This window comes from Lycorma delicatula, chromosome 3 (genome assembly GCF_047948215.1).
Source record: "Lycorma delicatula isolate Av1 chromosome 3, ASM4794821v1, whole genome shotgun sequence".
Classification (NCBI taxonomy): Eukaryota; Metazoa; Arthropoda; class Insecta; order Hemiptera; family Fulgoridae; genus Lycorma; species Lycorma delicatula.
Window position 1 is genome coordinate 72570984 of NC_134457.1, and position 24436 is coordinate 72595419.

The following is a 24436-nucleotide window of genomic DNA, read 5'->3' on the forward strand; positions in this document are numbered from 1 at the left end:
CGATCTAGTATTCAAATCCGTATAAAGGTAACTAACTGTCTTTATTAGGATTTGAACCTTAGAACTCTCGATTTCGAAATCAGCTGATTTGCGATGACGAGTTAACCACTAGACCAGCCCTGTGGGCTTTATTACAAAGATTCAACTCGGACTTCCCTTATTATTTCGGGCCTATATCCCACTTTTTCTCTGTCAAATTGGAGGTTATGTTGAGAATTTGAATCTTTAGATATAGTAGAAAATAAGTTCGATATTAAATGTATTTCCTGTTTTAGAAAAGTTTCTTTTTGCGATGTCAGTAACAAATTTCGATATTTTCATAGCGGGTCCGATAAACTTAAAAAGATTCTGATAATTTTTTAAGGTTAATTATATTTATTATATAATTTTATTATGTAATATTAGTGAGTTTAAAAATAAAAAAGACTATTTTATTTAAATATAGTTTTTTTAATTTACTGTATTCGTGGAACTTATCGTACCAGCATCCATAATGCTATTTCTTCTTTTTTTTTTTTAATTTACATCTATCATTGATTTTGTTTAAAAATAAGAGCCCTTTTCAACAATAATCGACGGCACTGTTTTAAAAATACTGGAGTTGTATTTACAGGTACTTTTTTTTACCGAAAAAGATATTTAAAATGGAAAATTACTACTGCTTTTTTTACACTACGGACTTGTTATTATGACTTTTTAATTGAGCCTTATTATTTTTTTTATGCGGAAATTCTTTATTATTTGTAATTAAGTTGTGATTTGATATTTTTTTAAATGTTAGTAAAAAAATTGAAATATTTTCTGATTGAAACGTTTTTATTACATAAAAAACTTCGATTAATCTCTGTATATTTTTGTCTTGTTTAGAATTTTATTTACATGGTAAAAATTTTTAATTTTTATTAAGCTTTTATTCATTTAATTGAGTCGTATTTGTTTACTTAAAAAATATTGAATGATATATATATATATATATATATAATGATATATATATATATATATATATATATATATATATATATATATATGTACACGTGTATATATAAATCCGTGTCTGTGTTTCTGTGGACATAAATTGTATTCTATGAATGTTGTGATATTTTATAAATGTTGCTGTATTTCTGAAAGTATTAATTTTTTTCAGCAACTGAAGGAACAAGGTGAAAATATTAGCGAAGGACCATCCCTTAATTATGCTGTCAGGTGAGTTTCAATGATAATATATCCTATTATTTCTTAATATATGAAATCATGAATAACGATAAGCTGATGTTAATTTTTTTCTGAGCAAAAATATTGTAGTATTGTTATTCAGAATTTTTAGAGATAGGTGATGTCATAAGCCGGTTTTTACTTTGGGCAGTAGGCTAACTTCGTATCGTGATATCAAGCTGAGACTCTCTATGCATAAGTAGATACATTTATTAATACAAACCGATATATATAAAATTTTGTTGTTGCTGGATAAGACCAAACAGACAATCAGAGAACACAAACTAACGATCACAGAAACGAAGCAGTACCTGCATACTTAAACCTTTGTTTAAAAATCAAAGTGTATGACTTCAATAAATAGTAGAATTACTCACAGATTCTAGAAACATATAAAAGGAGTACTACTACAGAATTAACCTTTGTAAATAATCTCGTAGAAACAAAACGTTCACGTAAAGAAAATAAATGTAAAAATTTTTACACGCATTATCATAAACAAGATCTCAAAGCGCTCGAGCAGTATAACATTAATAAATACGCTAATTTTGAAAAAAAAACTACCCTACTACATTCTTACCCTTTTATGATGAGTGTAATTAACTATAGTGTTGCCGGTAATATTGCTGAGAAAGGGTCTGTATCATTGACTTCGAAAAGACCTGGTAGAATATTTTACACGTAATTTGGAAGTGGGTCGTTAACTTGATAATTTTTAAAAATTGTTTCCACATACATCATCCTGATAAATAAATCAAAAGTGTTACATTATTAATCTGTAATACGAGTATAAATTAATTAACTGCCATAAAAACAACACTGTTTAGGGTTTATTTTTCTAAACAAATAGTATCCCATGCTGGTAAATGAGACAAAAGGTTTTTATTAAAAAATTTAGTGGCACCTTTATAAGAAAAATAAATAGTTCATGTAAACTAACAATGTTTTCTCGGTTGTTTAAGTAGTTATAAAACAAATATTTAGTTTTAAGAATTTTTAGTAATTTGAACAGCTTGGAGCGAGTTAAATCTTTAGTGGGTAAGAATTTAAGTACTTTTTATTGGTTAGGTGCGTATTTTAATTGTCCGAATAAAATTAAAATTGTGATGAATTTTTTCACTGTTTATTTATTTGATCTTTTTTCTTGGAATTATGGTTTTATAGTATTATTTTTATTTCTTACTGAATTATTGAAAAAACAGTGTAAATTTATATTATTTTCTTATATTTTGTTTAATTTGTAGACATAAATAATTAAAACAGAAAAATGCATTTAAATTGTAATTTGTGTAACTGCATTACAATTGGAAAAAAAAATAGCAAAACAATTTTAATGATGTAGTTCAAAATACAAATACATGAAGTACAACTTTAATGCAATGTGATACACCAAAAAATATTAAATTTATTGTTAAATCGATAATAAATGTGATGTTTTCTTTAAAGATTGTTCGTAAATACTAAAATAATAATAATGTTTTGAGTTCACATTTTCATATCTCTTCTGCAGATTACCGGTTAAATTATTTTCAATTCAAATTATAATTCTTCATCCATAATTTTTTTTTAATCATAAAAACAATTATTTTCTTTTACTAAGATGACCAAATCATATTTAACGCATTATGAATGAAATTAGCTTATCTTTTTCATTAAATTTTGAATAGCCTTATCAAACGGTTACTTTAAAAGAAAGCATTTAATTATGCGTAAGATATTTGTCATATAAATATTTCATAATAGATATTTAAAACAAACTGTTTGCACGATATTTCCTTAATAATGTATACACTTTTAACGTTTTAAATACAGATATAAAGATAAAATCCAAATATTCGCCTAAAAATGATCCTTCTAAGAAATTAAAATTGTATAAGAAAAAAGAGCTTAATAAAAAATTTGAAAAATTGACTTAAAACAGGTGTAGAATTAAATAAAAATAGTACTATATCGATTCATCCTTAAAATTTTACTTCAGATTTCGAAGTCAAATTAAAAACAATCATCAACTATCTACACCTTAATTTAGCTCTGACGGAGTCTAAAGAATTACTAAAAGATCATGTATTATTTTTTAGATTTTAGTAAAGTTTTTAATGTGTTATACATTTTTATATTGTTTTGTATAAGTTTATTTTTTACACTGTTTATTTAATTATTATTAATTGAAATTATTACGCTTATAAAAATTGCTGATTATATTTGAAAAAAAGTGTTCGCAAAAAATACAAGGGCAAAAAAGTTACGCATTCATAAAAAGAAGAAAAGGAACGCATAATAAAAGACGTAGAGAGGCTCCTACCGAATGTGAACTAAGAGTCTGCCGTGCGAGAATACGTGTACTTTTTACTGTTTCATGAGAAAAATAAACAATGTAGAGAAGTAAAAAAGGAAATTGCTACTGAGAATTAGTTGAGGCTCTGAAGTGTGGAAATATATGCATTATTTCTTCACTTTAACTCTTTCAGATAATTTTCTTGAATTTTTCACCTTTAAATGTATATTTTACTTTGTGTATTAGAGAATATTAGCTCTATAAATGCGCATGTTTTTGTTATTTGAAATTATGCTGCTGTATACTATTTACCAATGATAGAATAAAGTGAAAAATCGTTGAGTCTTCTTTAGAGTATGTACAATTTTTCTTTAAGAAGTCTTCTAATTAAGCCGTATTGATAAATCTTATAGATTTACTCCATAAAATTCGTCTGAAGAGTGGGTTTGAATCTCAGACACCGTTGGCATTTTACATTAGTTACAAAATTAATCATTTCTATAAATGAGTGTTAGCTTTTTGTAAAAATCATCAAAGTCCATCTGGTTAAGAGGACTTAAATTGAAATACTGCTTAAATAAAATAAATACTGGTAATTGGTTAAATATAAATATAATACCATCTTTTTACTATTCTACTTCAGCAGTCTAGGCATGAATAAATAACAAAAAACGTAATGAGACTTAATTTGGCACAACTTCAAACTATCGAACTTTTAAAAAAGGTCAAAAATATTTTTTTAAATTATATTTTTTGTTCAGTTTATATTAAAATAATCAGTTTTTCCTTTTTTATAATTTGTTTTTATTTTTATTCTCAATCCAAATAAGTATACAAAATGAAAGTTGCTCGTATGGATAAAAACTGTTTGTAAAAATCTGAAAGGAGAGAAAACTTATTCATTTTAATAAAAGTAAATGAAGAAATTCAAAAAATTGTATCCGTTATCGAGCGTGAGCTTAGACTATTTGGAATGCAAAAGTATATATTATTTTTTTTAGCGTAAGTTTTCTTATTACTTTTCTTAAATTTTCGCCCGAAAATGTTTAGAATATCAAAATCACATCAGGGTACGAATATTATTACGTTAAAATAATATTAATTTATATTTAAAATTTTCAGTTTAAGTTATTTGGAAAACCTAATGGTACCATATTTACGGGAATTTTCTTTTCAAAATAAAGAAGGAATCTTCGGAATCGGTCGATTACGTATAAAGTAAAACTTTATTTAAAAAAAGAAAGAAAAACATACGGGTCGATTAGGAACCTCATCCTCCTTTTTTTATAATCTGTTAAAAATCCCACCAGAGAAAACTTCTTTGAAATAAATTTTTATAAATTATATTAAATGTGAAAGGAAACAAAATTTTTGTGAAAGAAAAATGAGAGAAAATTTATCTTTACTGATAGTGACACTCAGAACCGGAAATATTTCTTGTATCGTGAATGCAAGATTGAGAAGATAAATCTGATACTGTATATTTGAATGTATATCAAGCAGTTTTGATGTTATATTATCAAACATACATACAGAATGAAAGACTGATAAACACAGCATTCTGTTAAAGTTGAAAAATAAAACTTACTAAAGTAATTTAAAATTATTTCGCTAGATTAAACTACCTATTTTCCCAAGCAATTATCATACATTGAAAGAAAAATAATCAGTAATTACATAAAAATTAAAGAAAAACGAGTAAACATATTTTTCGTACTACAGATATTCATAATAGAAATAATCGGGAAGAAATAAAAAGAATCTTACAAAAATCTCAATAAGAAAAAGCTGAACTTAAGAATATTTACTGTAGACAAGTTATGAGGTTATAGCAAATCCATAGAAGCAGCACAGATCGCAGCGGATCCGGTATGTATGAGATTGGTAGAACATGTGTGACTACCGTGTTTGTTATCCACTCAAAACCGTCTCCCTGTAGAGATATTACTGGCTTACACATACACACACACCCACACACACATATATATACGTACATAGAAGCGTTCACGTACAAACACAAACCAATAAAGACTGTTTATTGGGTTAGTCAGCAACTCGGCAGCAGGAAAACCTGATTATGAATTATCCTCCGACTTACGTAATTCAGATATCGAATAATCAGTACAATGGGTTCTAGTTGAATGAATTAGATAAAAGGAATTTGTGCATAATTAATTTAAAAAAACAAATAAAGTATGTACTTTAATTAGGAGGGGGATATTACATTTAAAAACAATAACAAACAGACATCGAATGATTTTTATTTATAAACGAACAGAAATATTACTGCCCAAATATGGCACTTTTGACTCTAAAAATTAACAAAATCCTCTTATTATAGTCGACCGTTACAAAAATTGGTTCAACAGTTACATCAACAAGTTAAGTCTCTAAAAAAACATATCATCGAATATTTTAAAAGATGCGAAAAAGGAGAAACTGTGTTTATCCCTAGAATTACAATCATACATAATAATTCTCCGTCTCGATTTAAAAGACCCCAGTTTCCAGTTAATATATGTTTCGCAATAACCATCAATAAGTCACAAAGTCAAACTTTACGTACTACTGGTGAAAATTTACGAGCTGCTTGCTATTCTCATGGGTAATTGTAAGTGGCAGTTCTGGAGTAAGCAACGGCAGTGAGTTTTTTGTCGTGGTAACGGAAGAACCAAAAATGTAGTTTATAATGAGGCGCTGGTGTAAAAATGTATATAAAACACTATTTTCATTATTCTACAGAAATAAAGGTTTCATTTATCTATCTATTTATATGAATCGTGCTACTGCATGCTTAAAAATATTTCAATTTATCACATATTGATTTTACTTATCGAGGACACGAATGATGAATCTATTACTTCATTCTTTGGATATTCATAAATCAAATAAGAAATATTTTACTAGTATTGTTATCGATTTATAAACTCGACAATTGCTACAACAATCATAGTGCGCGTGCGAAGCCGCGGGCACCTGATAGTTAATAATAAAAGTTAATTTTTGTTTGTTTTTCATATACTTTATTACTTCAATTTTCACAGAATTAAATTCTCTCAAGTTTTGATACTAAAATTTATACATTTATAAATCAGTTAATAAAATTATAGTTTAATCCTTAAAAAACGTGTTTTTTATCACCGAATTTTTCTGCTTTACAATGGATGTGAAAAGTATGTGAGATACAGTTCTGGGACTTCTTTTATTCGATTTTCAGGTCAGAACACATAAGAAACTATCAACTTTACTCCTTTAAACGCCGTTAAAAATCTCAGTATGACCTCATTTCACCGGGAGTACTAAAATCCGGGCGAAATTTTTCGCTAGGATTTAGATATATGTTTGTATGAATTTTTTCTTTATTTCAAACTATAGAACCGGTTCCCAAATTATTTCCGTTTCCTCCTGAAGCTTAATATTATTTTAATATTAATTTTTTCATGCAGAACTTTAATAAAATTTAGCAGGAATACCGAAGGTATACGAATTCCCGTATTCCAGAAAGAATCATTAATTGATTTATTTATTTACAATTTAAAACTTACATGATCATCCGTCAGACCTAAGTCTGTCGACAGATACTAAAGATACTAAAGAATTATTATTAAATTATTAAATGGTTAACGCAATAACCAATTTTATGTAACAACTAAAGATATTATTAGTTTTTCTAATAGTTATAATAGTTACAATAGTTATAATAGTAGTACAATTATAAAAATTAATTTAACAAAATTAAACTATATATTTAAAAACTAATGAACAAATAATTTCTTTAATATTTGTTATGTATTAGATTTAGTAACTAAAACTATATTCAAGAAACAAAACTATACTTAATTACAACTAATTACACAATTAATATCTTGTTGCAACAATTACATAAAGAAAATAAATAACTAAGCTTTAACCATTCAACAATACATTATTTATTGATTTATAATAATTATTAACATTAAAATAATAACTATAATCATGTTATAATTGTCTGGACTGCCAGTATAAATCCAACATGAATCCTGTTAGTACCTATTACGTTATAGTTAATGCCCACTCAATGAGAAGTTTTTTAAATCATTTTTTCTCATTTTTACATTATTGAGGTGATTCGGTAAAGAATTAAGTAATGCAGGAACATACTTCTTTAATCGTTTACCATAAGTATTATTATATCTATCTGTAATAAAGCTAATTGCTCTCAAATTGTATCCACTTTGATTCGGCCTAAAGGGGCTCATTTACATCGTTTCTCTGTTCCCCTTTTTTTATAAAAAAAATAGAGGTTTCTCACCTTGTGTACTGTTTTGTTTTGTACTTAAAAACGTTTTTTTATTAGGAAGGCGGTTTTTTTGAATTTCCATTTTTAAAAAAATTAAAGTATTACTATAAAGTTTAAAATAAGTTAACAAAAAAACGAAATAAAATCGATTTAAAAAAACGCTTAAAAGGTATTAGTTTTCCGAAAAAAATCACAACATTCAGCAGTCTAATAACTTTTCATTCAACGGAATTAGAAAGTGATTGTTGTAATTCAAAGAAATTATGTATATAATTTCATTAACAGTAGATAATTATAAACTTTGTTGTTCAGGCTATATGTAAATTATTCGCGTATCGCCATTTAATTGTTGTTAAGAAGATGTAATCGAAATGTACAATCGCAACACTATTAAAAAAATGAATGAAATCTTGCTATAAATCTAAATCTCTTACGTATGTATTATACAGATTTTATCACGAATTTCTCCCGGGACTTTCATAACCTATTGTATTCGTGAAAAAATAAACGAAAAGTTCATACAAACATCTGTTTTAAAATGCTTCGTTTGCGAATTATGGCTAGTGAAATATTTCGCTCGGATTTCAGCTACCCCGGTGAAATGAGGTCGTGCTCATATTTTTAGAACGTTAATTAAGGGGCAGAATTAAAGATTTCTTATGGTTTTAACCTGAAAATCTAATAAAATTGGTCCCAGAACCTTATCTGCTGTTGTTGTTTAGAAATCTGGGGTGAAAACCAATAAATTGGGGTAAAAAGACCCTGTTTTTTATGTTTGACATACGATAACTTTGTTAAATGATTATTAAGCTCGTAAAAATTCTAAACAAAACCTGTAGAGAGTTTAATTATGAACAAATTGGTGTAAGATCAGTAGAATAATACAAAGAAAAGTTAGAAATATTTGAATTTTGTTTAGAAACAGTACATTACTACATTTCTCAGAAATGTACTTATTTAATGTAAAAAGAAACAACTTCTTTTTTGGTGAGGTGAAAAATTTGAAAAAAACAAAATTTACCGTTAAAAAATTGGAAATTAAACAAGTTTAAAATTATAATAAATAAATAATAATTATTTACACAATAATTTTTTTTTAATGAAATACAATAAATTACGCGTATTTGAAAGATTATTATTTCAGTGTTGCCAATAAAATAACCAAAGCTGATGAACAATGTGCAATAGTTTTTAAATCATTCTGTAAAGTACATAAGTATGTTGGGTACTGTGAACTGTGTGACACCATTAGCAAATGATTTTTGTGAATTTTTGTTTAAACGTGATCGGTTTGCCAGTGAAGTAATGCTACTCATTTATCGCGTACTTATTTACAACAGAGGAATACACTGATATCGTATTCATTTTCGTTGTGTGTACTACAGCTGCTGCAGTCGAATATGAAATCGTTTTCCAAATCGCAGGATTCTAGATCCCAAAACAGTTAGCGCGACTTTTCGAATCTTCGCGAACAGGTTCACTACTTAGAGTTCGTACTAGCTAGGAACGATCTGTTCAATACGACACTATTACTGATGAAATTATTATCGATGTAGTTCAGCGCAGTCCAGGTGTCAGAACACAACGTCCTTCTAAACGGATCTGAGTTTCGTTTTCGATGGTTTGGTGGACATTTAAACAAAACAAGTTTTATCGTTAACAGGATAAAACAGTTATCGTAAACAATTCCAATATCTACACCTAGCAAACGATCCGCTTCGCTTGGAGTTCTGCAACTGATGGAGTACAAATGAACAACTCTTAAGTATGTTCTGTTTACCGACGAGGCAAATTTCACTCGAGATGGCGTCAAAAACCTACGCAATGAATATACATAGGGAGAAGTAAATCCTCATGAAACGGTTGAAGGCAATTTTCAATACCGATTTAGCGTCAATATATGGTGCGGCCTTCTTCACAATCAGCTGTTTGAACCGTTCATATTACCATATTTTATTTGCTACTTGCAAATAAAAAATTGTCTTTTCTAATTCTATAAAATTGTCACCTGCACGCTCTTTAATTATTCTATTTTAGTAATCGCAGATTAAGAGTAATGTTTGTCAGCAATGTTTTTTTTTTGTAGTCGTGTTTTTTTAAATTTTTAATATTTATTTCTTCTTTTTCTTCTTCTAATATTTCAAACTGTTTCTCTAAAAACATTTAAAAAACTTTCTAATGAAACAATTGAAATTCATTATGAGCTACCTATTAATAATTATTAATTCTTTTCTGTGTATCATTATGTATTAGATAATCTGACCACGCTTAAGTATTATTTATGGATGGCAGATATATATATATATTTTAACTATTACCACAATTTGGTTTGCAATTTAGTATTACGAAATAACAGTATACCATATACATTAAATTACACGTATTTTTTTTTTATAAAACGTATGAAGCAGAATGTTTTTTTAAAATTATACATTATATAAAATTAAAGTACTTAAAAACACATTTTGGTACACACGCGTTATCGTGAGTTGTATTAAAACAAAACTAATTAAAATAATTTTAAAAATGAACTGATATCTGTTTAAAATAGAATAGTTATTGATAACTTTAATTGACTTGTAGCCAGTCAGAAAGTTACAATTAATTGTAAAAAAAAATTATTTTGATTAGTTTTTTATTACGATTGATTATGATGCATGCGTTAAGACGCATTTAAAGAAAAAATTAAAAGTAGACAACAGTTGAATCTACGAGTTTACATTCAACAAATACTTTCTTTTTTCAAATACTTTTTGATACTTCATTTGAATTTTGTTTTTTTTTTAAATTCAAAAAATATTTTTTTTCAGACTGATTTGCTAATACTCGGATGATTGAGATGAATCGTTTAATGTTTATTTTATTTATAGAATTTCTGGAGTTACAAGGGCACAAACAAATAAAGCGTACCACCTAACCTCTGGTTCAAAACGAGTAAGACTATAATTTTTAATAGCATTAAAATGATCATCTTTACTTTTCAGGTTTAATTAAAGGCACTGTCAACTGTCTGCGATGGGTGTGAAATTTAGCAAGATCTGATTATTGAATTTTAATTTGTATTGTAGTTAAATTTCATTATTAAAAAGAAAAAAAAATTGTGAAGTGCGTTCTAGCCTTGGCGAAGCTGGATTTATGGGCTAATATAACAAACGGATTAAAGGTTTATATAATACAAATATACATAGAAATCTTTATTCTTTTTCTTATCCCTTCTTTGGATCTCTTGATTGGTTTTTATATTTTAAAACAAAAATAATTATGTATGTACGCAATTTAAACATTTGTGTCCGTATAATTTTTAGACATTTCGAATGTGATTAATTAAATAATAGAAACATTAATTTTTGTTAGTGTTCATTTTCATTCGAGTTCATAATTTTTCACTAATTTTGTTTTTTTCTGAAGGTTATTTATCGAGCACGCTTTTTAAAATTTAACGCTTTAATAAATTTTTATAAAAGTAGTGTATATAGGAAAGGGCTATGTACATTATGGAGCGGTTTTTTTTTATCTGAATATTTCTTCATGGAAATATTTGTAAGCTGTAGGAGGTGTTTTTTTGCTCGTTGCGGGAGAGTGGATATATTATAATGGGATAAGATTAGGTTAAAAACAGCGATATTGTTTAGCGTTGAATTCAACAACGGGACGGGGACGTATACTCGTAACTGCTCGTGATGGAATTAGATGTAATTGTTTTATAACGTGTAGCTGGATGGGCGGCGCATGCGCGTTTACAAATTGAATCAGGGACTGACTCTGGATCGCGTTACGTCAATCTACATCCCCGGGTAACTGGATTACAGCGACCGCTCTTCCTAAACTCGGTTACCATATCATTTGTTCGGCTGGAACACAGCAACTCAGCAGAAACAAAGAGAACAAGACTATGACGACAACGTCTCTCTGTTTAAACTCGTTATGGAATAAACCTCTCCCCCCGTTCTCCGTTACGCAAAACCTTTATTCCTTTCCTTACCCTTCTTTGGATCTCTTGCTTGGCTTATAATTATACCGAAAACATTGTTTCATCAAAACCCATTATTATACGTTATAAAACATTTTTATATCTTATTTTTTTTCAAATCCTTTTCTTTTGGTTTCATCGAAATAATATTATGTATACCGAAAGAAGCATCTACTGTAACTAAGTACGTTCCTTTTATAAAAGCACTATTACGTTAGATGTCATATTTGTATTACAATTTATTATCGTACTTTTATTTTTTTAAATCTTTTTTTATTTACTTTTTATTAAATAAGTCGCACGTGATTGCAAAGAAATTTAACTGTTCACCGTAGCTTGAATAGAATAAAGGAAAATAATAAACATAAAAAGTTAGAATAATTTAAAAGTTTTGATTTAATGGTGTACCTGGTGGCTGAATGTCAGTTTCCGTAGTTATTAGTAATAAAAAGGTTTAAGAAAAATTATTATTAAACGCTTAATACATAAAAAATTGTTCAAAGTCCTTAATTGTTCAATATCCTTCTGCTGTTATGCGTTCATGACCACAAGCGTTTAACCACAAAAATATATATTATTAACAATAAAATTTTGTTCCTGCTTATAAAATCAATTGAGTTTTCGATAACTTGAGGCGCGGTTCAGGCTGTTTGGAATTTAAAAAAATACCACCTCTTGGAGATTCTCCAAAACAAAAATCCTGCAGCGTCATAACACATGAACTTGGTAGTCATTTCCACCACGGTATATTATCCACTCATGAAAAATTTGATCGAGGTAGTTTCTAACATGAAGAGCATAGCAAGGAGGTGTCCTCTTGCTGACAAATACAGCGACGACCGATTCAAATACCTGGTTGTTAAATAGCTCGGTAATTTATATGTCAAAACCACCTATTACTCTCCTGTTGAAGAAATAAGGTCCCGATGTTCCTTTTTCGATTCCTCACCAAAATGAATTTTAGGTACATAAAGTTTTCTTTTATAATTACGCAAGGATTTTCATCAGACCAATAAATAAAATATCCCACTTCATAGACCATCTTTATGAAATAATCTTGGCATTTTAACATTTAAATCTCAATTTCTACAGAATCTTTCATAAACTTGTTCTGGGTATTTCTAATGCAATACAATTTCTAGTAATATCACACATGACCTCAAAGAAAAACTAAACTGGAAAGAAAGAAAACAAAAGCTCAGTTATGAACAAAACCCCCAAAACAATATATAACAAAAGATGCATCTCATTAGATACCAAACACAAAAACATTACAAAACTGTAATCTGACCTATAATATCATACGGAGGCGAACACTCTTCAAACTAAGATCCAACATTTCCTACTCAACAGAGATGCAAAGAATAGAAAGAAGAATTCTAAGAACATGGGTAAATAAAAGACGACTTGCAGATGGGGAGTATGGAGACTCATACCAAACCAAGAGGTACATAAAGACATAGAACCGGCTCTAGACTACTTTAGAAAGAAAATAATCTCCTTCTTTGGACACATAATAAGAACAGAACCGAACAGGCTCACGGGAAACTGGTCGAGAAATACTGGAAAATGTCCAAAACACCGACCTGGATCACCGAAATTAAACAAGATATGCAAGAACTAGAAATCACAATAGGAGATTTACGAAACAAACTGACAGTGGAAAAGTACTAAAAGAAGCAAACTCCAGATTTAAAATTAAGGAAGAGAAAACAACAACGAGGGTTTGTTCCGAAGAACTCAAAAAAGCAAGGTCTGACAGAATGAAGAAGTATTGGGAAGCAATCAAGAAGAAAAAAGAAAAGACGAACCAGAGTTGACTAAAGAGGTCCACTTTGACCTCAAAATCCTCAAAAAAAAGAAAAAAAGCCTTTCCCACCGACGTTTGAGCATTTTTTTTAATGTTGCCGCAACAAGTCGCTTTTTTCTAGAATTCAACTACTTGTAGGCTTACCTGATCGAGGAACAACTCTAGTGATGTCAATATTTTCAAGTTTTATTTTCAGGTTTTATTTTCAAATGTTAACCGGTTGATAGGGAAGAATTATAAGATCTCCCATTTTTCTCCGAAAAGGAATAGTGCCATTATTTTATCATCAAATTTTGTTCTTGTTTGTGTATATCAACTCGTTTATTATTACAAAAAAAAAATTAACTATCGAATAGTAATTGTGTTCTTCGATTCCAACCAAATGCTAAATCAAAATTTACCACCAGTTACAGAATTTAAATCTGCATATGGAGTAAATTAACTTTTAGTCCCTTGTAAATTTTAATTCAGTGATTTAACAGATTATATAATTGTTGAAAAAATAATTTAATGCATTTTAATCTTATACTTTATTTCATGTACACATCTATGATCTACTAACAGAAAAATAAGCAGATTTACGTATTATTTAAATTATGTCTTGGAGAGGTAACTTCCAGTTAGTATCCTCAAAATATTACCAAATTATTAAATTAATACATTGTTTCTGCAATTTTAATGAACAAGTGGTTTGTTTACTATGTAGAAGAAATATTTGTTTTTAACATCTAAGTTATTAAAATAAGCCCACTAGATGCTATCATTTTTATTTTCTTACTATGTTATTTTTTATAGTAGCGTTTAATTTTGAAATTCTTTGACTGAGGGAATATATTGATCTGTATGAATATGTTTGTTTTTACGGTACTACTGTCATTGTTCGAAGGACTTGCAAATTAAAATGCTGTACGATTTCGATATTCGAATTGCTTCATTTACTCCGTAATTGAATGCCATATATCAAAATTGGTTAGATGTCAGTTTTATTTATTGTAAGTTCGTTGCTGAAAGTTAATTTTAGATTTTCTTCCGAGTTCCGATCTTTTGAATTGTTTAAAATTTTCTTTGTGTATTTTGCGCTTATTTCGAATTAGATTTCTTTCAAGTTTGGGTTGGATAGTATTGAAAGTTATCCAAGCTACTTGGTGGTTTCTTTTTTCAGAATTTGTACATTATTAAACGTCATTTGCAGACAATTACCGTGAGGTGGTGTGTCTGTTATATGCGTACTTGTTTTGTGTTCGTAAACCATTTTTCCTCCCGGTGTGAAATGAAATTTGAATGGTATTATTAAGATAAGATGCATTTGCAAGAAATTGTATCGGAAGGATAGCGGTGTCGTAGGTGAAAGTTACTAAGCGAAGTTATTAAGTATAATCAATCTGTGGGAGGTCAAAAGTAAATAAGGCGTTCAAAATTGGTTCTGGCATACCACCCTAAGGAACTCCTGCTTCTGTTAGATGTAAGTTTGACTGTTAAGATTGAGATTTAACAGTAAAGTAAAGTTTAGAAAGAAATCGTGTTAAATCTTACAAAATTAATGAGATTATAATTTTTATATTTTATTCACATTCTTAGTTTCTTTGAATTTTTCTAGATCTTTTCGGAGATACCAATACTTTTTTGAATTTCAGCAACAAATAATCCGAAATATAACTTAAAAAATAAATTCGCAAACTGTGTTATTAAATTTTAATTGTTTTTGATCACAGTTAACAAATTTCATTTTTACAATTACCGTCCGTCTAATATACGTACGGTAGGTTTGCATTATTATCAGTTTCGGGACAGGTGTTTTATAATGTTCTGAGATTCATATACATTTAATGGTATAATTTCGTTTAAATAATTTTAATTTTTTCTTTTGCCAGTGTTTTTTGATTTAAAAAAAAAATCTAAGCAGCTGTGTGGTGGCTATACAGATAAAAGTAGAATGACGATTGCATGCCAGGATAAAGAACATCTTCGAGTGCTTGACTTCATGATTTTTTTTGGTTTTAGAGAATCTTTTCGTTGAAACATAATTATTCAATAATTGTCCACAAAAATGAAATATAATGATGTATGATTATCAATAGAATTATCTTGTAGTCAGTGTATTGTTATTTTTAAAAAAAAATCGTAGTGGAGGCACACACACACACACACACACACACACACACACTGTATACACACACACTATATATATATATATATATATATAAATTGTCGTCGAATGGTTTCGACGACACATGGCCTTTCCAGGGTTACCACAAAAGGTTGCCCTACCAAAAGGGCTGTTTGCGATTTTGTATTGGTGATCCTGAAAAGGGCCGTTTGTGTGTTGATGAGATAGCCCTGATAAGAGCTGTTGAGTCCGGTCGCTCGTCTCCGGCGAATTCGGCTCGGCTTTCCGGTTGGTTGTAGGGGTGTTGCAGCTCGTCCATTGGAACCAGTCCGATGAAGTCCTAATCAGTCGGGAAGTTCGGACAGTATGCGATTTCTTTCACATTTTTAGCTTAGCCAAAATGTTGTGGATTTTTTTTTTAGTGTTTTTGTGTTAGTGTAGGGTGGCTCCCAGAGCCCTTCAGTGTCGGTCGTCTCCGATCGACTTAAATAAAAAAATAATTTTTTTTAAAGAATTTTTGTAGCAATAATTGTAGCAAAACATTTATTGTAAAATTAAACAAAAATTTCGTAGTGTACTTTTTTTTATTATTGCATAGCCTCAAAGTTACCGAACTTCAGTTCTTGTAGAAATTCCTTCTAATGGTATCTCTAAGATATTTGAAAAAAAAGTACTCTAAATGCCCGAAATTATCAATTTTATCTCAAAAACGTACACGGGGGTGTATTTGCGTTCCGTTATTTGACTTCATGTCTGTAACTACCCGTAACGTCAGGTTTAATTTATCTCTCCATTGCTATCTAAGGTTTGTATAACAGTAACGATACGATTCAAACCTGTTTTTGATGTAGTTCAGCCTGCGTTCTCTTTTATTTATTTGTAAGTTTTAAAAATGGTTGGAATTTTTTAGAAACCTGACTATGCAATCGTACGGCGCAGGTTATAGGCAACACATCATACTTAACTGTTATAAATATTGTATATTGTAGAATTCTAAATGCAGTATTTTGTTCTGTTATTTTTTAGATAATGTATAAATAGACGTAATCCAATTATTTACTCCAATATAAATACCCAAACTAACGAATTTTTTTGAAACTGATACAATTTCCTTAAATTTGTTTTTTATTTGGTTCGTTTACAATAAAATTTAAATGATATAATATATTTAACCCACCTTTTAGTAAACTTAATACACGGTTTAGTTGTAAACAAAAGTACAGATTTATAAAAATTGTTTGTAATAAAGGTTTTATTGTGTAAAGTAAACTTTAATTTGGTCAGTCCCATTAATATTCAACGAAATGAAGTCAAATATAATAAAAAGTTTTTTTATTATTTAAACATTTTGTTTATCGGTACAAAAATTCCATTCATGCTTAAAAAAAAAATTTAAGTCAATAAATAAAAATAGAGGTTTAAATATTAAAAGTAATTGGTATTTCAGAACGTCAGTTTTTGCTTTACAGTGAACAAACAAAAACCAAAATTTATACGGTTTAAAACGGCTACTTTGTCTTATTTTTATTAAAAACTTATTCTATGTTTTTTTTAAAATCCGATATCCCCTAAATAACCCTTAAATTACTGTTTACATTGATTATGGTATAATTTCTTTGATTCTTTCAAGAGTAATAAAACATGTATGTATTTGCACATTTTCATCGCTCCTCTTTTTTTTCCTTCTTATTTATAATTTTAACTCAATACGTTTTACCGTATGTAAATTTACTACTTGTACAACAACTTCTTAGTTCATGAAACGTAAATTATGTTAAAAAAAAAATGATTCGTAGTGTGTTTGGCAGTTTTAACTAGTGACGGCCATGACAATATTACAAATTCAGTTCAGCTCAATATCAAATATTCTGATGTTTTATACATTAAATCACATTAAAATTTAGCGTTGTAAGCTGTTATTTTAAATTAAGAGCACTGTAATAATAGCCGTACGAAAATCATTTAATTAAAGGTCGACGAATTTTTTTCAAAATGTAGTACAGTTACATTTAGATGATTTGATTAATTTTTAATTCGTATATTTGGTTTAGAATAATCTTAGTATTGTAATGCTTGTAATTTTTTTTTATGCAGGCAAAGTGAGGAGGGCTGTTGTATTATGCATTATGCCTGTTTTTTTGGTTTTATTTATTTGTTTTTTCCTTGAATTTCGTAAGTGATTATTATTAGATCAAATTATGGAAAAATGTAATCCATTCATTGATAGTTTGGCAAATGATAGCCCCTATCTATATATACACCCGCAAACACACATTTAAAACATATTTTAAATTACTATTTTTTATAACTGATTAATTTTGTACAATTTTATATGTTTCAGACAAGTGGCTTTGGCGGATCTTATAATTTTAAATAAGGTGGATTTAGCTTCGGTTGAAGAAATTAATATTCTTAAATCGGAAATAAGGTAAATAATAAATTTAAATTTATTTATTTATTTTATTTACATATCGTCACCTTAGAATTACAAGTTTCTATGTGAAAAATTTGTGGTTATGAGTTATGAGTTAAACCTATTCAAATCGTGGATACCGGTGTTCTTTGGTGGTTGGGTTTCAGTTAAGCACACTTCTCAGGAATGGTCGACTTGAGGCTGTACACGATTACACTTCATTTACATTTATACATATCATCCTCATTCATCCTCTGAAGTAATACCTTACGGTGGTTTCGGAAGCTAAAACAGAAATAGAGAGAGAAAGAACACGGTTCTATGTAGAAGTACTTACTATTTGAGCTAATCCGCTACGTCGCAGCATAAACGTAGCTTTTTATATTGATGTGATTATAATGTTTTTTTTTTCTGTCGGGAGTTACGGAGTTCTATGTATTAAGGTTTTATGTATTACATAAAACGCTATTGTTTTAATATTTTATATGGAGCTGAGAAATAACAGGGTTCTATGCTTTAGAGTAGCACAAAACTTGATAGGAGTCTGTCCGGAATAAAATTGTACCTGTTCAGCAAATAGTTAGTCAAAAAAAAAAAAAACAAAAGATGAGTAAACTCTTATAAATTTTTTTGCCAACAAAAAATTGCTGAACAAAGACAATTCATTTTTGAATCATTCTACTCTCTTAATACTGTTCAGAAAAAGAATCTTTTAATATCCACTAGTGAACAGTCAAAACCTGTATTTCATCGCTAAGGAAAAGATTTACTTAATTGTAAAAAAATCTCTTTTAATTTTTATTTCAGTGTAATGAACAACAGTTCCCAGGTATGTAATTTTTTTATTTGACAACATTAGCTATTAGTCAAAAGAAAATTTATACATTATATGCCAAAATAAATCCTGAGTAGTGCGCCAGAGAAAGTTTTACAGGGTAAACATATTAAGAAATCTGTACGTGAAGAATACAAAGTAGAGGTAAGGGCACATATTCAGTCATTTCCAAAGGTAGAAAGCCACTACTGTAGGCAAAATTCAAAACAAGAATATTTTGACTCTTAACTCTATAAAGAAAAACGAGCTTTTGAAAATAAACCTGTTGTTGAATCTCACATGTATACGCATATATTTGTATCTGAATTCAATTTGTATCTCCATAAGCCTATAAAAGACCAGTGCGATTTGTGTGAAGACACTAAACTAGCTAAGAAAGAAGGTACACTATCTTCTGAAAAAGAATCACTTTTCCAGAAGCATACAGTCAATAAGAGTGCTTTGAGGGTAGAACGAATAAAGACAAAGAAGATAAGAAGAATAAGGATGTATTTTTTGTCTTCTAAAGGTACATCCCCTGAAGCTGAAATTAACATTTTTTTTTATCACAGTAAATTAAATATGTACAACATAATCGCCCATTTATATACATCAAAACGTGTATACTGTTCATTGTGGAGAGAAGCATTGATGGGGAGATTTGGCAATAACTTAGTACGTATGCAAAATTCTTGAAAAAGTTTTGGAAAATCACACCAATATTAGTGAGCTTACACTTTGGTGTTACAGCTGCGTTCCGCAGAATCGCAACTCGCATCATATGTCTTGATTTACTTTCTCAGTTTACATTTAAACATGGAAAAAGTTATCTTAAAATTCTCTGCCCTCGGGCATTCATGTATCCAAGAAATTTATTCTGTCCGCAGTTGTATCAAAGGAGTTTTGTCGAAAAGTGAGTTCTGTTCACCTTTATCAGTATTGAGATTCTTATTAAAGGTCGATTCTTAAAAATCGTATACAGTCATTTAGACGAAGAAAGATGATTTTAAAGATCTCCATAATTGTTCAATAAATTATAATTTTCAAAAAGTCCCATATTTTCGGTAGCAGCTTTGATGTTCAAAAGATCTTCTCTCGCAGAAGTTTCTTATTAATTATCACATGTAGATGACAAATAGGTCACAGTGAATACAAGGAAAAGTTTTATGATTTTACAAAAACCAAGAACTTCTTCGCTGACAACACAATTTTTGCAGAAAATGAAGAAATCTTTCTTAAAAATGATGGAATGGCTCTCACTAACTGACAAATTATATTTTAAAACTATTATGGGCAATAATATAAGTGCGTGGCTCTTGTTTTCACACTATATTTTTGTCATGATAATTTCAGAAAGTAGGCTTTTTATTTTCAGTGTTTTGGATCATTTTTTTACTGTCTATTTTTATCCGATTAGTTTTGTTCTTAAAAATTTAAAAATAGCTTAGCATTTTTTGTTCATTCAGTTTTATTAAATAACTTAACTTGAAAGACAAACTCTGTATTTCAATAATATTACTTTTTATTTAATTTTTTTTAAAATTAAATTTGGTAGCTGGTTTTAGTATAATTTTCTTGACTGTCGTTAAGAAAACAGATTAGGCAGTTTATATTGATTTTTTTTATAACTTGATGTATTTCGTAATCTACTCTAATAATATTGTAGTAATAAACTACTATAATGTTATTCTACTCGTCTCCATGTTTTATAACAAGCCCTTATGTGTACATAGAACCATGTAATTTTATCAGTTTATTTTAATTTAGCAGTTACAAATTTCTATGTAGTAATCTTAATACGAATTAAGATTTAAAAAAAATATATTAATTCTGTCTAAATTAGAAGTAAGGAATTCATATTAAAGTAAAATGTGCGTCTTTATTAGTGGTTTAGCTACAAACTTCCGAAACCTTAAATTTTTAAGTATATTGATGTCTGTACTTTGAATGTGATTTACTCAAAATTAATTTTTCTATATAGAACTTTATAATTCAAGGGTGACGATATAGTAATATACTTACAAATATATCTATGAAAAATGCATAAAATGTAAAATTTTTGATTTGGAAGGTGAATTTATATTATCGTTGCCTGTACTTTATTAAATAATCATACTACTTATAGCTAAAGAAAATTCTTGATTCTCCTTTTTGCCTTATAAGAAATATTGAAAACGAAAAACCTGATTTCGGAAAAAGTACATAACTTTTTAATGGCATTTTTAAAGGTTTGTACATCGTACAAAATGTTATATAGTAAGTAGAAAAAATGTGATCCACTGCTATGATGTTCTGTTTGCGTCAGCAGTATTTTTAGTATAAAATCTTTAATGAAAATTGATTATTTTTCACTCTACCCTTTATATTGTACAATTTATTTTAATACGTTTAGTTTTTTTTAATTAGTACAGTATAGTTTAGTTGTTTAAATTTTACAATTAATTTTAATTTCCCTTCATATAATATTTTATTCATACTTAAAGAAATATTCGAATTATCGATTTTGGTTGAATGGTTGATTAGTGGAAGCGTAATCAGTATTTACAACGTTCTAAATAGTTTTTATGAAACTATTATCTTAGCCTATAGGACAATGTCCTTCGCTATAAAGCTATAAACAGCCTTTATAGTACAATTTTATTTTTTTCAAAAATATCTCCGAATTCATTAAAAAAAAAAGGCAAGAAATTTCTTGTCCTTAGCAAATCTTCTTTTCTGGATATAACATGTACTTTTTCGTTTATTTTATGTACCTTATTATTTCTGATTTCTAACAAAAAAGAAAGAATTATATATATTTTGTACAAAGAGGTCTAACTGAGAAACTCTCTCTCACTGTCGACATATATATCTGTACCTATCAAACAACTTGTCCTGACTGAGTGACTGACTGATTCATCAATGCCTACCAAAAACTACTGAAGATAATTTGATGACAGTTTTTATGTATGTTTTTCTTACATAAAAAATAAAGGGTTAAAATATTTTAACCCTTTAAATCCATTGTTACTCTATAGTAACAATGAAATTTACTTCCTTTTTATTTAAATTTTCGGTAACAAATGAAGATATCAACTTGATTTTTGGTGTGTGAAATCTTCATGTGAGCATCTAAAAACTAGTTTCAAATATTTTTGAAACTTCGAGTTTAAAGGGTTAAAGTTGAAGTTTTAATTTTGAAGTTTTTTGAAACTCAGCTTTTTTTAAATCTTTCGGAAACAAATGGAGATATCAACTTGATTTTTTGTAAAATAATTTTCATGTAAATATCTGAAAACTAGTTTCTGGATTTCTCGAAATTCGATCTTGAAACTGGTGAAGAAAAGTAAAAAAAATTGAAGAATAGTTGTAAGTTTTTCCCCGTTTCCGACTATACTAAACGATATATTGATTTGATTGGGGCTTGCAAATAGTCTTCAGATAAATATATAAAAACCATTTTAGGGATTTTTGAATTTCGATTTTTTAAGGGATGCGATGGTGTATAACGCGGCCGTTCAACTAACGCATCCTCTACCACTGTTATTGTATGTGCGACGCGACTGCAAAACTGTCGATAATAGAGCGATAAGAATTTCAGATGGATGTTAGAAGTTATACGTAACACGCTTAGAAAGTGAACGTCCGGGCGGGAATCATTGGGCCTTTTATTTTAGATGACAGTCTTATAGGAGATGCTTACTGCAACTTGTTTGCCGTTTGGATTTTACCAAATAACCGGGAAAATGTTGAACAAGAATTAAATAACGTATGGTTTCAGCAAGATGGGGTAGTACTTCATCATTATTTAAGGGCACGGCAAATTTTAAATGAACAATTTCCAAATCGCTGGATAAGTCGTAGAGGAGCCATAGAATTGCCTGTCAGGTCTCCCCTGGATTACTTTTTGGGAGTCCCTGAAACATAAATTTTTCAAAACAAGACCTGCGGACATTGGCGAATTGAAAAGAATAATAATTGACGAATCTGCTCATGAAATACAAGTTATAAACGAGTATTGAGGTTAGCATACTGCCAAGCAGTAGAGGAGAAGCATTTTTAACATTTATTGTCGAATGGTATGCTTTCAAAATTTATTTAATTAGTAATTCACGATCAAAAACATTTATTTAAAATTTGTAAATAAATACTGCAATATTTAAAGTAAATAATTTCAGTTGCTTGATATATCTGTTTAATTTGTATATATATATTTGTATATATGTATATATATATATATATATATATATATATATACATATTTTTTCTCGATTTAGGCCATCTATGGACCGCGTGAACAACTTTACGAGGTTTTTACTCGCAGTAATTTTTCATTTTAGTGGATGCAGCTCTTTTCAGTCCTCAGACTACGCCAAACTACTGACTTGTTTTGTAAGTTTTGGATACCCACTGAAATTGTTGATCTTGTCTCGAAACGTGTCCCGTTCTTGTGATTCTTCATCGATGATGTTTATTTCTTGCATTCTTTACGGATATCGTCGATCCATCTGTTTTCTTTTGAGTTTTGATGTACGTGATGATGCTGTTTGTAAGTTTTATGTTAGTCCTGCGAGAAATGTGGCCGTAGAATTGGCTCTTGGGTTTTCGGATTATATCGGTGAGTTTTTCACAGTGAGTGTACAGTTTCTTGTTTTTTGGGAGTTTGTAGAGTTATCATCAATTTTCTTTTTGCCTAGAATTTTCCTAAAGATCTTTCTTTCTTTGCGTTCAAGTACTGTATAAATTTTTTATTTAATGAATATTTTGGAAAGTATAAAGGAACCCTCTTATCTACTACACAGGTCAACAAAAATAAAAAAAAAATAATAATTTGAAGGTTAAGTAAAAGTAGGTGAATTAGATTGTACGTTTTCTGCTGAATCGTAAAATGCAATCAGTTTTTCTTCATCACTTTCCGATTTTTAGTTACTAACTTCTTAAATAATAGTATACAAAAATAATATTAATAATTACAATTAAAATTCCTGCCTTTATTTTATAGACATTTACGTTTATCGTAATTTTTTTCTTATTTTCTTTTGTGCTCGGTGAAGTCTTCTCTTTTTATCATCCAGCAGTAATCATCATAGATTCATCTCATCTGCCTGACAATGTTATTCCATCTACAAAATATCTTGGTGGAACCTTTCTCCTTGTTCGTCGCTGCAGTTATCCAAGTTTAAAAGGTAACGGTCTAAATGAGAATGTAAAAAATGAATTTCAGTGACATTCTGCAGCCTAAATTTTTATCAGTTAATAAAACACAGCGCAAAACACTCACAAATAAATACTTAATAAATCTTGATGTTCAATAAAATAATAACAAAAGTTGTTCTCTCATAAAACTCTTTCACTAAATTTATGGAATCACTTATGAAACAGTCAATATGTATTTGATAAAACCACTACCACATCTAAAGATCGCAGTAAGTCATAACAAGAGCTGAACTCATACTGAACAAAATTTCATCTCGTTAAATTACTCATTATTTGACTCGCTGACATGTCTGGCTTGACATGAAATGACATCATTCGACTGTTATGTATCAAATATAGTCTACAGCAGGAACCACAATA

At 28.9% G+C, this 24436-nt stretch overlaps 1 protein-coding gene across 1 annotated transcript in view; it reads left to right on the forward strand.

Annotated features, from left to right (window-relative positions):
- LOC142321684 (zinc-regulated GTPase metalloprotein activator 1-like) overlaps window positions 1-24436 on the forward strand; it is a 443413-nt gene that overhangs the window by 326050 nt on the left and 92927 nt on the right. The window contains exons 6-7 of the mRNA XM_075359968.1: window positions 1145-1203; window positions 17995-18081. Of these exons, the coding sequence (XP_075216083.1) occupies window positions 1145-1203; window positions 17995-18081 (146 nt within the window). The remainder of the gene's footprint in view (window positions 1-1144; window positions 1204-17994; window positions 18082-24436) is intronic.